At 42.5% G+C, this 14,856-nt stretch overlaps 1 protein-coding gene across 1 annotated transcript in view; it reads right to left on the bottom strand.

The window, feature by feature from the left end:
- LOC132015976 (phosphatidylcholine translocator ABCB4) overlaps positions 1 to 8,962 on the bottom strand; it is a 65,068-nt gene extending 56,106 nt beyond the window's left edge. The window contains exons 1-4 of the mRNA XM_059396927.1: positions 8,881 to 8,962; positions 8,586 to 8,671; positions 5,605 to 5,659; positions 2,224 to 2,374 (exon numbers count right to left, since the gene is read on the bottom strand). Coding sequence (XP_059252910.1) covers positions 2,224 to 2,374; positions 5,605 to 5,659; positions 8,586 to 8,665 — 286 coding nt within the window. The 5' untranslated portion in view covers positions 8,666 to 8,671; positions 8,881 to 8,962. The remainder of the gene's footprint in view (positions 1 to 2,223; positions 2,375 to 5,604; positions 5,660 to 8,585; positions 8,672 to 8,880) is intronic.
- Between the last annotated feature and the right edge of the window lie 5,894 nt (positions 8,963 to 14,856).

Here is a 14,856-nt window from a genome sequence, read left to right as displayed (position 1 = left end):
GAAGGCAGATGCTTAACCAACAGAGCCACCCAGGCATCCCAAAAGTGCCTTTTTAAAAAGATTTGTATTTACCTGAGGGAAAGAGAGAGAGCAAGACGGGAGGGAGAGGGACAAGAAGATTCTGTGCTGAGTACAGAGCCTCAGGCAGGGCTGGTGGTTTGATGGGTACAGAGTCTCAGTTTTTACAAGATGAAAAAAAAATCTGGAGATTGACTGTACAACAGTGTGAATATACTTAACACTACTGAACTGCACACTTAAAAATGGTTAAGATGGTAAATTTTGTTATGTATTTTATCTCAATTAAGTTTTTTAAAAATGAGGTTAAAATAATGCCCTACACTTAACACAGGTAAGTTAGTGTTTGGATCCATTTTAGTAGTCCTGTTTTTATTTTCACTAGGACCAGAATAACTCCACAACTTTCTTATTTGGAACAGTTTGTTTGTTTTTTACTTGTTTCTAATTATGCAACCAAGTAGCTTTGAAGCTGGGCATGGCAGATAGGTGCCATGTGCTGTGCCCAGGGTCAAATTCAAGGTCTCTCAGGGGAATGGCATGAGCAAATCACTTAAAAACCTGTCATTGCTGGGGTGATAAACTCCCCAGAGTTGCCAACTTACTTTCTGTAACCTCCAGATGAAATGACCCCTGGTCTTCCACAGCCACATCTGACATCAGGCTTACAGGCTGTCTTAGAGGACTTGCGATGAGAAGTCCCTCAAATGTTATTAATTTCCAATGCCCACTCTTTAGTAGTTTGTAAAGATAATATTGTCATACCTTTTTGGAGAAAGTGAAATCTTTAAATTTCCTACTCAGTCTAAATCCCGAGAGCTCACCGGTATGTTGAGAGTCCTAGAGTTTAGCAAAAATCATGGAAGTTGAGAGAAGATCGATACATATCTGTACTTAGCCTTAGCAGAACACAGTTGCTCATCTTGTAGAGATGATGTTTATTTAAAGTCTATTCTTTAGGGGCAGCTGGGTGTAGCTCAGTTGGTTAAGCATCTGCCTTTGGCTCACATCATGATCCCAGGGTCCCCTCTGGGATCCCAGCCTCTCTCTCTCTGCCCACCACTCCCCCTACCTGTGTGCATTCTCTCTCTCTAACAAACACATAAATAAAATCTTTAATAAAAATAAATAAACAAAAATTTAAAAGGTACCTTTACTAGATTTCTAAAAGATATTAATGTTTATGTAAATAGACCTTATTGTACAAATCAAGCAATCCTATTCTCTTAGGTAATAACACTTAAGTTCTGCAATGCTAACCAAATACATAGTTCTGAATCAGCAAACCCTGAAAACTCCAACTGATCTAAATGCCAGAGTCCACTTTTTCTTAGGCATCTTTGCATTGTAAGCTGCCATATCTTTATCAATTTTTTTCCCTTCTTTACACCATCTGTGTGCCAATATAGCTTCCCTCAATCTTTTCCGGCCTAGTGCCTACAAGGTCTCTTGGGAGGAGCTGGGCCATGAGGCTTGGTAGAAAGCATCAAGGTTTCACCATCTGTGTTGATCATGGCTAATATGAAAATAACTCTGTCCACTGGAACCTGACTCTAGTGCTGTTGCTACAGTCCCTCTTACAGGTGACACTAACTTATGAGAATCCTTGGCTCTTTAGTAATTACACTCCTCTGTGTGGGTTTCAAAACACATCATTCTCATACTGAAACCATTTACTCTTTAGTGAAGTGTTAGATCAAGCTCCAGTCAACCTGGTTGAACCAGACATTACAGTCAGAAGATGGACAGAATGTTGACAAAAAGGATGCAGGGAGAGAAAAGAAAAAAGAAATCCAGCAAAAGATTTATAAGCTGAGTGTAGCTAAGAAGTATGGCCATACTAACGGAAGTATTTTGAAACATGTCTGTCATCACCAAAAGATGGACATTGTATAGGTGTACTCAGATGACAGTTCTGCTGTCCTCAAGGAGAGGGATTTCCCTGCTTTATTTAGATGCAAAAGTCTTTGTACATTTTCTTATTCTGTATTAAAAGTCAAACAGGATAGGTCTAGTGGTTGAAATTTAAAGAGTATTCAAGGAATTTTCTGAAAATTTTATAACTTCTTCAGTGATACCTGGAGTTAGCCAGAGGGCAAACCATTAATCAAGTGGACGAGAAAGAGCAAAATCAACCTTTGATCTTTCATCCAGTTAAAGGAGTACAATGTATGTTAAAAAAAAAAAAAATAGACAAATGCTTACCCGGAAAGGAGAAGTTTCCTGCAGTATCAACGAATTTGTCGGTCATTTGTCCAAATACTATCATCATGAGGGGGAGACCTGCTCCATGAGCTATGGCCATGATGGTGCCCAGGGACATCAATAATTTATCCTGCCAGTCAGAATACCGAAACTACAAAATAAAAAGAAAGAAAATAAAAGAATATTTTATAGAAAAGAATTTTTCTTTCTCTGTAACTATATATTCTTTGGATTTTATTTAAGGTCAGTACTTTCTTTAAAAATTATTTATTCATTTATTTATTTATTTATTTAATTTTAGAGAGAGAGAGAGAGAGAGAGTTATGTGAGAGTGAGTAGGGGTTGAGGAACAAGGCAGGGGAAGAGCGAGGGAGTCCTTAAGCAGACTCCCTGCTGAGTGCAGAGCCCTGCAAGAGCCCTGCAGGAGCCCCTTGCTGGGCTTGATCCCAGGACCCTGAGATCATGACCTGAGCCGAAACCAAGAGTCGGACACTTCACCAACTGAGGCATCCAGGCTCCTCTAAGGTCAATAATATTACTTAAGGTTAGTACTTTATTTAAGGTCAGTAGTTGCAGATAAATGTAATAGGGAAAAAGGAGGATTTCCATCCAAATTATTGACAGATTAATTTTATGATTCTTGGTTTTATATCCTGTGAAGAAATAATCTGATTCTGTTTCATCAGTATCTTCTTTGGTTGAATGATTATAATATAATCAGAAGGGATAAAAGTTTAGCTCCATGAAGAAATATGGTTTGATCTTCCAGAGCTACTATGTAGTCAGTTAAAAGCAGCTAGGAGAAAACGCTAAGTATACACACATCACGTCCTTCAAAACAATATTCAAAATATTTCAGAGAGAGAATTACAAATAAGGAGGAAACAGATCCCCTGAGTCTTGTGGGTAAGTTCCTCTTAAGAGGTTTCAGGTAGCTTTTTAAAAGGCAGCTCAGAAGTGAAATGAAAAAGCATTATGGAGTGCTTACATGTGTATTCTAGGGAAGTCCTGCTTATGGAGACGATGCTCCTTGAAGAATCTGGAAGGATAAGGGAGAATTTGCAGAAGAAGAATTGAGGGAACAGATGAATTGGGGGTATTTAGGCTTAGAAAAGCAAGGTACCTCGAAACCACATGCAGTGCTCAGAGAACTCCCTGCAGGGGAAATCCTGGAGTGCAGAGTATGGGAGCTGATGTTAAAAAGAGGCAAAAAAGGCCTGGTGGGTCACACCTTGGCCACACCAAGGGTCCTAGATTTTGAAGTATCACTGTACGGTGTATTTAGTACTATCACTTAGAAGGCGGACACTAGTTGTTATAGTGACATGTACAATGCCCAAGAACTAACCAGCCAATCAATGACCCAGGACGTCAAAGACTTTGTCCCTGTCTTTTTAGCCCTCTCTCATTTCTCATGTTTTCTTCCAGGTTTTTACTATCATTCTATGGATCTTTCTGTTGTCTTCTCTCTTCCTCTCTCTTCTAGATTACATCTACCTTCCCTTACATTTCCATTTCTATACCTTACCTCTGTCCCTTTTTATTTATTTATTTAAATGATTTTTTATTTATTTGAGAGGGAGAGAGGGAGCATGAGTTGGGGCGGGGAGAGGAAGAAGCAGACTCCTTGCTGAGCAGCAAGCCTGATGCACGGCTTGATCCCAGGACCCTGAGATCATGACTTGAGCTGAATGCAGATGCTTAATCAACTGAGTCACCCAGTTTTCTCACTCTACCCCTTTTGGGGACAAGACAGTCATGGGGAGAATGAGTCACAAGTCAGGCTTGGCAGAGTGGGGTCTTTGAGAGCTGAAGCTGAGTCAAACAGGGTCAACAGGCCAGGACAGTCTAAGGTCAGACACACTTGGTGGGGAGGAGGGTGTGCAAACTGTTCTCACAGAGTTCCAGAAGTTCAGTATGGGAAGGCCAAATTCCATCATCAAACATGCAGGGCAAGCTAGAGTGCCGAAAGAGACAAGGGTCAGAAGCTAGGTGGAGCTTGGAGCAGATCAAGGGGAGCCGGTAAAGTCGAGAGTAAATGGAGAAGTATCCCTAAAATTGCTAGAAAAAGGATTAGTGTTTCCAAGGTTCATTTTAGTGGCTCTGAGGAAGGGACATAGAGCACTTGGGTCTACTGACCACAGTTACAAGCACAGGATCTGATCATCATGTCATGTTCTCTTTAGTGAACATTTACATAAAATTGAGAATCATTTTAAATGCTTTTCATGCTATTTAAATAAAATTTCACTGTCTCTGAGCTTAAATTTGAAATTATAAGCATTTCACAGCAATAGCACAGTTTCTTAAGCAAACTTTTTTTTAGTATATGTGCTGCCGAAGCGAGCACTCTTAAGCAAACTTAAATTTAAGTGATTTTCAACCAAACAATGAATTTCTAATTCTTGTTAAAAACAGTTTTGTCCTGAACCTCTTTCAGGACAAAAAAAAAAGTATCTATTCCAAGGAAAAAAAGATTATATTTCAATTTAATTTAAATTTTAACTTTTAAGTTCAAATTAAATGTACTAAGCTCTTGCCTCAAAGTTTGTGGTGTTTTATTTGCTATAGGAGGCAGATTTAACACATGTACATTAAATGCAGATTTAGTTTTATAAACAATTTATTCTCTAAAGCACTAAATTTTTAAAATAAGAACACTACAACAATAAGGGAGAAGAGAATGAATAGGGGCTTTGTTGTGACATGAGAAACGTGCACCAGTGTTTGAGACTAAGAATGTTTGTGCCTTTTCATCCATTTACTTATAAAGCTGGAGGTTTCAGCTGACATGCCACTTAATACCATCTTTTTTGCTATGGAATAATCGGTCAGAGTTTGAAACCCATCATACTTACTCAATGTGGGAAACACTTTCTTGGCCCACTATTCTGAGACATATTACAAATGAAAACCAGATTAGACTTCTCCCAAAAGTATGTTGACTTGCCTTGTACTAGCAGAAAACCACTGACAATTGTGTTAAACATAATCAGAATCTCTAAATGTTGCTCCATATGTAATCAATTTTCTTGGAATATAGATTTCTTCCTTATTTCTAAATTTCTGTAATTAGCAATCACTTTCTTTATATGCAAGCTTATTTTAAACAAAATTTGGATATGTGTGTGTGTGTAAAACAAATGCAGAGATCTGTTTCAGGAAAACACATCTCTGCATGAGGTGCTATGAACACAAGTCCTAGCTCTGCTCTGTTTCATAGCCAGCCTATCCTACCTTTTTTATCAACTACCTTGAGAATGTGGTCTGGTGATGACCAACCTAGGACAATCATAAAGTACTGACTCCACATCTGTTGATTCAAGGCACCAAATTTGAATGGAAATAAGAATTACTCATATATAATATTTCATGGCTTACCAAAGTTAATGGTCCAATCAGGTTCATTCTCTTCTTCTTTTTCTTGTCTTGGTTGCTGTAAAAATATATATATAATTGTTTGAATTTAAAACTGTTACCAAATGCTTCACAGTCACTGACTATAAACCTGAGTAGTTATCACATCTATTTTTTTCAAATATAAAACAGCGATATCCACAAAGTGTCCAAATTAACCAGTTTAAGAAATTGCAAGGCAATCACCAAGTGCAAAGGTAACTGTCCAAGGTACTACAGGGATATCTGGATGGATGAGAAAGGGTCACCTGCCTTGCAGAGCTCATACATGGAAAGAAAATACATAGGTTAGTATCTGCCAAATAATTAAATTTTTCTGTTGCTAAAAAAAAATATGTATTGATCTAAAAGTAGAGTAAAGTCTACTCTTCTGAAGGACGAAAGGAAGCAGTATCAGGAAATCCTGTTGGCTCTATATTCGCAGTACAACTAGAATTCAACCACTACTCATTACTTTTACTGCTATCCCAATAGCCCAGGAGAACTCCTGCCTAGTTTCTCAACTTTCAGTTGTGCCAACTTCAGTCTGCCCTCAACACATCATGCAAATAATCATTCCCAAGCTCGAGTCAAGTCATATCATGCTACTCTTATGCTCCAAAAGCCTATAATAGCTCCCATTTTTCTCAAAGTAAAAGCCAAAATTCTTACATTGGGTTTTTGGCCCCTACATGATGTCTTTGTCACCTCTTGGATCACATTTCTTTTTTTAAAAAGATTTTATTTATTCTTTTGAGGCAGAGAGATACAGAGAGCACGAGCAGGGGGAGAGGCTGAGGAAGAGGGAGAAGCAGACTCCCCACTAAGCCAGGAGCTGGATTATGGGGCCCGATCCCAGGACCCTGAGATCGTGACCTAAGCCAAAGGCAGCTGCTTAACCATCTGAGCCACCAAGGCATCCTCTCACCAGATTTCTTACTCCTATTCCTGTTTGCTTTGCTTCAAGCCACACTGGCCTCTCTGCTGTTGTTCTCTGAACACACCAAACACGTTCTCACAGCAGGATCTTTATATTGTCAGACACCTCTGCCAGGAATGCTGCCTCTCAGACACCCACACACCATCCTCCTTCTCATGTCTTTTCCGGTCTTTCCTCAAATACTGCCTTCCCAATAAGACCTATCTTAAGGGCCCTATTTAAAACTGCAAATTACTTCCTCCTTGCCCTCCCCAATTCCCTAGCCTTGATTAACATTTTCCATAGCATTCATTACCTTCTAATTGCTGTAGCTGACTTATTTTGCACAAGTATTCTTTATGTCTGTCCTCCCAACAATAATGCAAACTCCATGAGGATAGAGATTTTTAAAATCGAAATACTTTTATTTAGCTTAATTTAATTATTTAATTTAAGTAGGTGATAAATTTTGCTCCTAAAACTCGATCCCAAATTATTTAGAACACTTGTTAAAATCAGACAGACATCTGCCACTAAATCTGTTCAAAAGAAGGTGCCATAGGCAGTATAGCAGGATGACTGGAACTAGCATATGACTTGCCATTTGCCCTAAATAACTGGAAGGAGCTTGACTTCCTTGGAATGAATAAGCTTTGATCTGATTTTTCTTCTTAAATAAAAATTAGTCTCAACATGTACTTTCCTAATCTCACAGTCTTAACTTACTATTAACTTTCTGTATTTCTCTTCTGAATTGTTTTCTTGTGTTTCCAAGACAAGGCTGTGAACTTCATTTCTGAGAACTCCCTTGAGTTCTGGGGATTACTGCATCTTTTGCAGGGACAGCTCCTTTGTGCACTCATCAAATGTTCAGCCAGTGCAGTACATAAATAGCCTTCATAAAAATGCCATCTATTTATAGATTCACAGTCAATCCCAGCCTATATTGCCAGCTGATGAAAACCACATTTTTTTTCCCCTTGGTAGAAATAATACCATCCATCTGCTTTCTAATTCTCTTTGGCAAACTAAATTTTCTATGAATGAATACCATGGTGGTTAGAAGGAACAGAGCAGGATCACTGTAAGAAGAAATTAACAGGCTAAAATGATTCTTTAAACATCAGGTAGGCATACTTTCAGTTGGCTAATCAGGCCCCTTGCAGCTTGAGGACACACTACACAACCTGATAAATTTGTCCCTCTGGGTGATTACTTGATGACACAGGTCAGTCAGTCCTGGGTGGCCTGGCATGAACTCAGAGACCATAACCGCCTCAGAAACTATTTGAGGCTAAAGGCGAAAATGATTCACGATTCTTCCACTGAAAGAGGAAACAAAGACAACACACCACTGACTGGTCATTTCTGCCCCTACTAAGGCCTGTGAAGTGCCCTTAACGAGGGCCTCGGAGAGCCAGTCAGCCTCAGAGCACCAGCCAGCAAATGACGGGCTGAGGCTTGCCCTGAACAAACACTGATGTTGGAAGCGCAGGTTACGGAAGACTGAGGCTGTCCACAGTCCTCCTCCCCACCTCACTGCCCGGGAGGGAGAAACGCGAACCTTCGAGGTGCTGAGAGAGGGGTGGAGGAGGGGATAACCCTGGCGGAAGAGGAATTAACAGGGGGAGGAGGGTTTTTGTGGCTGTTGCCGCTGTCGCTCTCTTGCCTCTCGGGTCCTGTTCCAGAAGCGCGACCATCCACAGCCGGTGTCAGATGCTCTAGGGCAAGCGAACTCGGATGATGTTTATGAAAGTTAACTGTAAAGATTTTGAGTTATATAATAAGGGGAACGTTACCCAGCACCGATACTCCTCGAGTCACCCCGCACAAAGTGGGGAAGCGGCACTTCTAAAGGCGGCCTCTTCCTAAGCCTGTTCCAAAAGGAGCCTCTGTGGCACTCCTTGAGGAAAGTCAGAACCTTAGACAAGACCCTTGCAGCGAAGCCCCCGACACAAAGGCATCCACAGATTGCTCCACTTTGCCGAAGCCGAATGGGGCCCTGCGGATGCGCCTGTAAGGAAAGCAGCGGGCGCCGGGGAGGTACCTGCTGGGGCCCAGTTCAAAGTCGCCCTCCGCTCTCCCGGGGCGTGGGACGGTTCCGTTCCTTCCCGCCTCCAGATCCATCTCGACCTGGGGAGAAACCAACAGCCTCAGCTCCCGGCGCCCCCGGCACAGCTCGAGGGTACAACCAGCTTCCCCACAGCCCGCCGCCGAGGCGTGCGAGCCGGCCACACGGTCGCACGCCGGAGGGGCGCCCGGAGGAGGCCCCGCGGTCCGGGTCTCGCGCGCGGCGGCCCCGGGGTTTCCCGCCGCGGCCCGGAGCGCCGGGCCTGACTCACCTCGGACCTCGCGCTGTCTGTCCGAGCCGCCGGGCGCGCGGGGCGCTGCGGCCGCGGGGCTTGGACTTTGCTCGCGGGAGCCTCGCCCCCGCCCCCTAGGCGCGCCGCGCCCCAGCGACGCCTCCCGCTGCCGCCCGGGCCCGAGCGTCGGCCTCCGGGGCAGCCCCGCCACCCGCCGGGCTCCCTCCGCGGGCGCCCTCGCCGCCGCCCCCTCCGAGCGATCCGCCAGCCTGGTGTTCCCGGTGCTCGGGGCTGGGACAGCCGCGCCGGGCGGGCCACCCGAGCCCCCAGAAGTGACTGTCACTCTCGGGGCTCAGTTTTCTTTTTACACCCGTGCAGGGTGGGGTGCTGTTTCCGGACCCTCAACAATCATAGGGGAGCCGAGGAGGGCGCCCCAGACCTGCCTCCTACTTAACGCGTCCGCAGTTCTGGTGCTGGGGGCCCGGAGCCCCACCATCTCCGGGACGACCCAGAATCAACAGATCCTGGGAGAAGAGAAAGGCTGTTCGTGCCCTCTTAGTACTTAGAGACACAGAACTTTAGGGCTGGAAAGGCTGGTAGAGATCACGGAATTAAAACTGCTTTTTTTCTTTTATTTTCTTCTTCTTCTTCTTTTTTTTTTTTTTTTTTTTTTTTAACAAGAATAAATGGAGGCCGGCGAGGAAAGTCCTGCCTGAGGCTGCATCAGCGGGTGGAGAATCCAGTCTCCAGGGCCCTCCCCTGCCTCCCTACTCTGATCTCAGACTTCTCCCTATATTACATGGTCTCTGCCCCTCGCACCTGCTTGAGTCCCCTGTATGGCTTTCCCGTCCCTTCTGATTAACTTCTGGACACGTCTCTGAAAAGAAAGGGTCTAAAACAGAGAGCAAAACATTATGAAGGCTTTGAAGCCAGTGGGATTCAAACCTAGAGCTTCACATCTTATAAGCTATGTGACCGTGGACACTTTACTCACTTCTCTGGGCCTCAGTCTCCTCATAAACAGCATGAGGATAACAACTCCCATTCCAGGTTACTGCAAGGAATAAATGAATCAGGAAGGTAAATACCTAGTATTATGCTTAAAACATAGTACATACTCAACAAATATGCCCTTCCTTCCTCCTGATCAGGTAGCAACATTACCTTCCTTCCATGGTGCCTCATTAGAACGAAAGTCATCCCATGACTTTGTTGGGTTCCCAGAGAACCTTAAAGCAGAGCAAGGTATCACAGGAACTCGTGTTTTTGGGTAGACCCCGCTATGAACTTCACTTCTGCCATTTATTAGTTGTCTGGTCTTGGACGGTTTATTTAATCTGGGTAGTTTATTTCATCAATTCAGTGGCTGAATCCAATAGATAGTATTATGACTAAAAGATCAGAAGAGGCTGATGAGGAAGAAGGAGGAGGCAGTCGCTCTGATGCTCACTCTTATATGGGTCACTCCTCTCCATCCTGCTCTGCCCGTTAATCTGGAGCTTGGCCGCCTGTGTCTGGAAGAACATTCTAGGGGTTGACTGAACTACGACATATTCTCAAATTAGGTGACAGAAATGAATTTACTTTAGTAGTTTTTCCTCAGAATAGCTGTTCTTCTTCATCCAGTCTACCATCACCATGAGGATTCTTTTTCGGATCAACCAGAAGGCCTGCTCTTCAGGAGTCTTCTTAACAGGTAGTCATAGCCCTTTTTTTTTTTTCTTCTTTAAAGATTTTATTTATTTATTTGACAGAGAGAGCTATCACAAGTAGGCAGAGAGGCAGGCAGAGAGAGATGGAGAAGCAGTCTCCCTGCTGAGCAGAGAGCCCGATGCGGGACTCGATCCCAGGACCGTGGGATCATGACCTGAGCCGAAGGCAGAAGCTTTAACCCACTGAGCCTCCCAGGTGCCTGTCATATCCCTTTTTTAAGGCCAGGATTTCATCCCCAGAGGGACGAAAGCCATTGGAATTCTTCAGTTGGAATGAAGGTTGGATGGTAGCTGGAGGACATTATAAAAGTCGGTAGACTATAGGGATGATAGCCTCTTTGGTTTCTACACAAGAAATTTTGGAGGAGTAAAAGGGCAGATACAGGAAGCAGTTAGCAATCTCTTGAACTAAAACCCAAAAATAAGCAAACAAAGGCTCCCAGTTACGAGATGTGCTTGCCTGGCTGTCTGAGTCATCTCACAAAGTGGTCCCTGAAAAAGTGCTTATCATGGGTTTTATGTGTTTCAGAACGGAAGTGAGAATCTAGGACAAGTGGGTGTTCGTGGAGAGAGGAGCCATGCCGATGTGACAGTGTTTCTGTGTTTGCCTGTGTTAAGGCCAATTCCAAGGGCTCCTTTAATATTTATTTGATAACAATGAAACAACCCTACTTGCACATCCATGCAGTTACTCACTCATTCAAAGCCCAGATTTAAGCCACTGTGGTAAGCTGGGTTTCTTTTTTTTTTTTTATTTTATTTTTTATTTTTTTTTTTTTAATTTTTTATTTTTGATAAACATATATTTTTATCCCCAGGGGTACAGGTCTGTGAATCACCAGGTTTACACACTTCACAGCACTCACCAAATCACATACCCTCCCCAATGTCCATAATCCCAACCCCTTCTCCCAAACCCCCTCCCCCCGGCAACCCTCAGTTTGTTTTGTGAGATCAAGAGTCACTTATGGTTTGTCTCCCTCCCAATCCCATCTTCTTTCATTTATTCTTCTTCTACCCACTTAAGCCTCCATGTTGTATCACCACTTCCTCATATCAGGGAGATCATATGATAGTTGTCTTTCTCTGCTTGACTTATTTCGCTAAGCATGATACGCTCTAGTTCCATCCACGTTGTTGCAAATGGCAAGATTTCATTTCTTTTGATGGCTGCATAGTATTCCATACTGATCCATTCATCTGTTGATGGACATCTATGGAAAGAACCTAGATGTCCATCAACAGATGAATGGATCAGTAAGCTGGGTTTCTTGATGATATTCAGGCTATAAGAAATCTTAACTTTCTCTTTGGGGTAGGATTTTGAAATACTTCTCCTTTGTTCTCACTTTTAGAGAGTTGTCTTACCACCACTCTGTTATCTTACTTTTCCCATTTGTTCCATTCATTTTGTCTTTCTTCGTTGATCTTAATTTTTACCTTCTTTTGGATTTATTGAATATTTTTATTATTTTGGTTTCCTTTCTCTTAGCTTATTAAGTATGTATTCTCTTATCTCTTCAATAGTTAACCCCTTTCTGAAGATTATGACACGTATCTTCAACTATTGCTACCTTCTTCTCTTTTACAACAATGCAAATATCTTAGGACTCTCAAACCTCATTTATCTACCTCTGACTTGAATACCATCGTTGTCATATATTTTGATTTTCTCTATTTATGGCTCTTAATGAAAATGTTACTGCTTTATAGAGTCAATGTTCACTTATATTTATCTTTGTTTTTGTCCCTTTCTTGCTCTTTATTTCTGCCTACATCTCAAAGTCACTATCTTGGGTCATTTTCCTTCTACCTGAAGAACACTCTTGTATTTCCTTTAATTAGTGGTGAGTTTTCTCACTTCTTTTTTTCCTGAAAATGTATCTTGCCTTTATGTTGAAAAATGACTTGGGATTCACCTCACTGGATATCAAGACCTTTGCAATGAAACCACAGCAATTGAGGCAATGTGTTTTGGGCAGGGCTAAACAAAATTAAAGTGGAACAGAATTGAGATCTTATAACTGACAGCCAGAACTCTAATCCAGACAGTGTTCTTAGCCACCGTTTTAACAAGGGCAGGGAAGTGGGAGTGGTGAAGATGTGTCAAATGTACCAGATGGTTAAACACATGCATCCTCCAATCCATTGATCGCACCACCTTTTTACTGTTCCTGACTTCCTTGATGTACTCTCTTCCTTCATAACCCATCTTGTAAACATCTGCAACTCCTTTGTCCTCTCTTTGTATTGCTCTCCCTCGGTAAAACCACGACTCTGACTAATTTAAATGATCCAACTACTGCAAGGCTACACTGTGCTGAAGAACACCACCAAAGAAAAAACACAAAACCATCCGGATGGTCCCACCATGAAACAAAGTCCATGCCCGTACTTGCCACCAGGTCTGATCGTTGTAGTTTTATATATAGATCCCATCCTTCGAAGAATGAGTTTCCTCCTGTTGCATCAACTTTCCCATCCTAGCTGGATTCTTCTTGTTGGTACATAGAATGTTGTTATTTTTTCCATCTTAAAAAAGAGAAAACAAAAAACTCTCTTGACCCTACTTCTCCTGCCAATTACCATCCCATTTCTCTCTTTCTCTCTGCAACTAGATTTCTTTTTTAAAAATATACATTCAATTAATTAACATATGGAGTATTATTAGTTTCAGAGGTAGAGGTCAGTGATTCATCAGTCTTATAGAATACCCAGTGCTCATTACATCACGTGCCCTCCTTAATGTCCAGCACCTAATTACCCCATTCCTCCACTCCCTCCTCTAGCAACCCTCAGTTTGTTTCCTATGATTAAGAGTCTCTTATGGTTTATCTCCCTCTCTGTGCAGCTAGACATCTTAAAATTATTATTGCTATCACTGTCTTCATTTCCTGCTCCTGTTTTCCCTTAAACCACTCTTCTAAGAAGTCTGACTCTTTTGCACCACTAAAATTGCTCTTTTAAAAAACACTGATAAACTCTATTTAGCTAAACCCAAAGGTCAATTCTTTGTCTTTATCTTATTTCACAAATTTAAACAATTGACAAGTTCATCATTCTCTTTTCCATAACACGTTTTCTTCATTTGGATTCCAGGACACCACACATTTCTTGGATTTTGTAATGCTTTACTGGTCACTCTTTCTCGGCCTACTTTGTCTTCCTCTTTTTTTTTTTTTTTCCTTTCTTTTTGAGAGAGCGAAAGAGAAAGAGCACGTGAGCAAGCCAAAGGGAGAGGGAAGAGAGTCTGGGGCAAACTCCCCACTGAGTGCAGAGCACAAGGTGGGGGTGGGGGGTGGAGGGAGGCTTGATCTCACAACCCCGAGATCATGACTTGAGCTGAAACCAACAGCTGGCCATTCAACAGACTGAGCCACCCAGGCGCCCCTGTCTTCCTCTTCTTTCAACTTTTATACTACCACTGGAGAGCTCCAAGACTCCCTCTTTGGACTTCTCTGTCTATTCTCACGCTCTCTGTAATTTCAGCCAGTCTCACGGTTTTAAATACCACCTGTATCCAACAGTTTCTAAATTATTATTTCTAGCCTAGGGGTCTAGCTTAGACTTCCTTTCTGGATTCCTGACTCATATATATGACTATATCTTTGACATCTCTATCGGGATGTCTATTGTGCCTTTATGTTGAAAAATGACTCAGATCTTTTCTCCAAGCTGTCCACTCCAACAGCCTCCTTCTCAGTTGGCAGCTCCAGTCTCCCAGCTGCTCAGCAAAAACCTTGGAGTCGTTTTGCATGTTCATCTGTCTTCCACAATCCATACTCAGTGTGTCAGGAAATCCCATGGGCTCTACCTTCAAAATAGTTCCATAATCTCATCTCTTCTCTTTCTCAAGTTCTACCACCATGGTACAGTAATTCACCTGAATTACTACAATGGTTTCTTTATTTCTTTTCCTTCTTTCTTCCTTTCTTTCTTTCTTCTTTCTTTCATGATTTTATTCATTCATTTGAGACAGAGAGAGACAAAGAGGGAGAGGATGCACACAAGTCGGGGGGAGGGCAGAGGGAGAGGAAAAAGCAGACTCCCCACTCGGCAGGGAGCTTCATGCAGGGCTCTATCCCAGGATCCCAAGATCATGACCAGAGCCAAAGACAGCTGCTTAACTGACTGTACTGCCCAGGAGCCACTACACAATAGCTCCTTAACAATCTCTCTGCTGCTGTTGTTGCCCCCTTTTCTGCGTTTGTCCGTTCTCAAAGCAACAGCTCCAGTGATTCTTTTGAAATGTCAGATCATGTTGCTATTCTCCCAATTCCCCAGTGGCCTCCAGTGCACTCAG

Source organism: Mustela nigripes, chromosome 4 (assembly GCF_022355385.1).
Source record: "Mustela nigripes isolate SB6536 chromosome 4, MUSNIG.SB6536, whole genome shotgun sequence".
NCBI classification, from domain to species: Eukaryota; Metazoa; Chordata; class Mammalia; order Carnivora; family Mustelidae; genus Mustela; species Mustela nigripes.
Note: the sequence above shows the minus strand (reverse complement) of the source record. Positions and strands in the feature narration are given on the sequence as shown.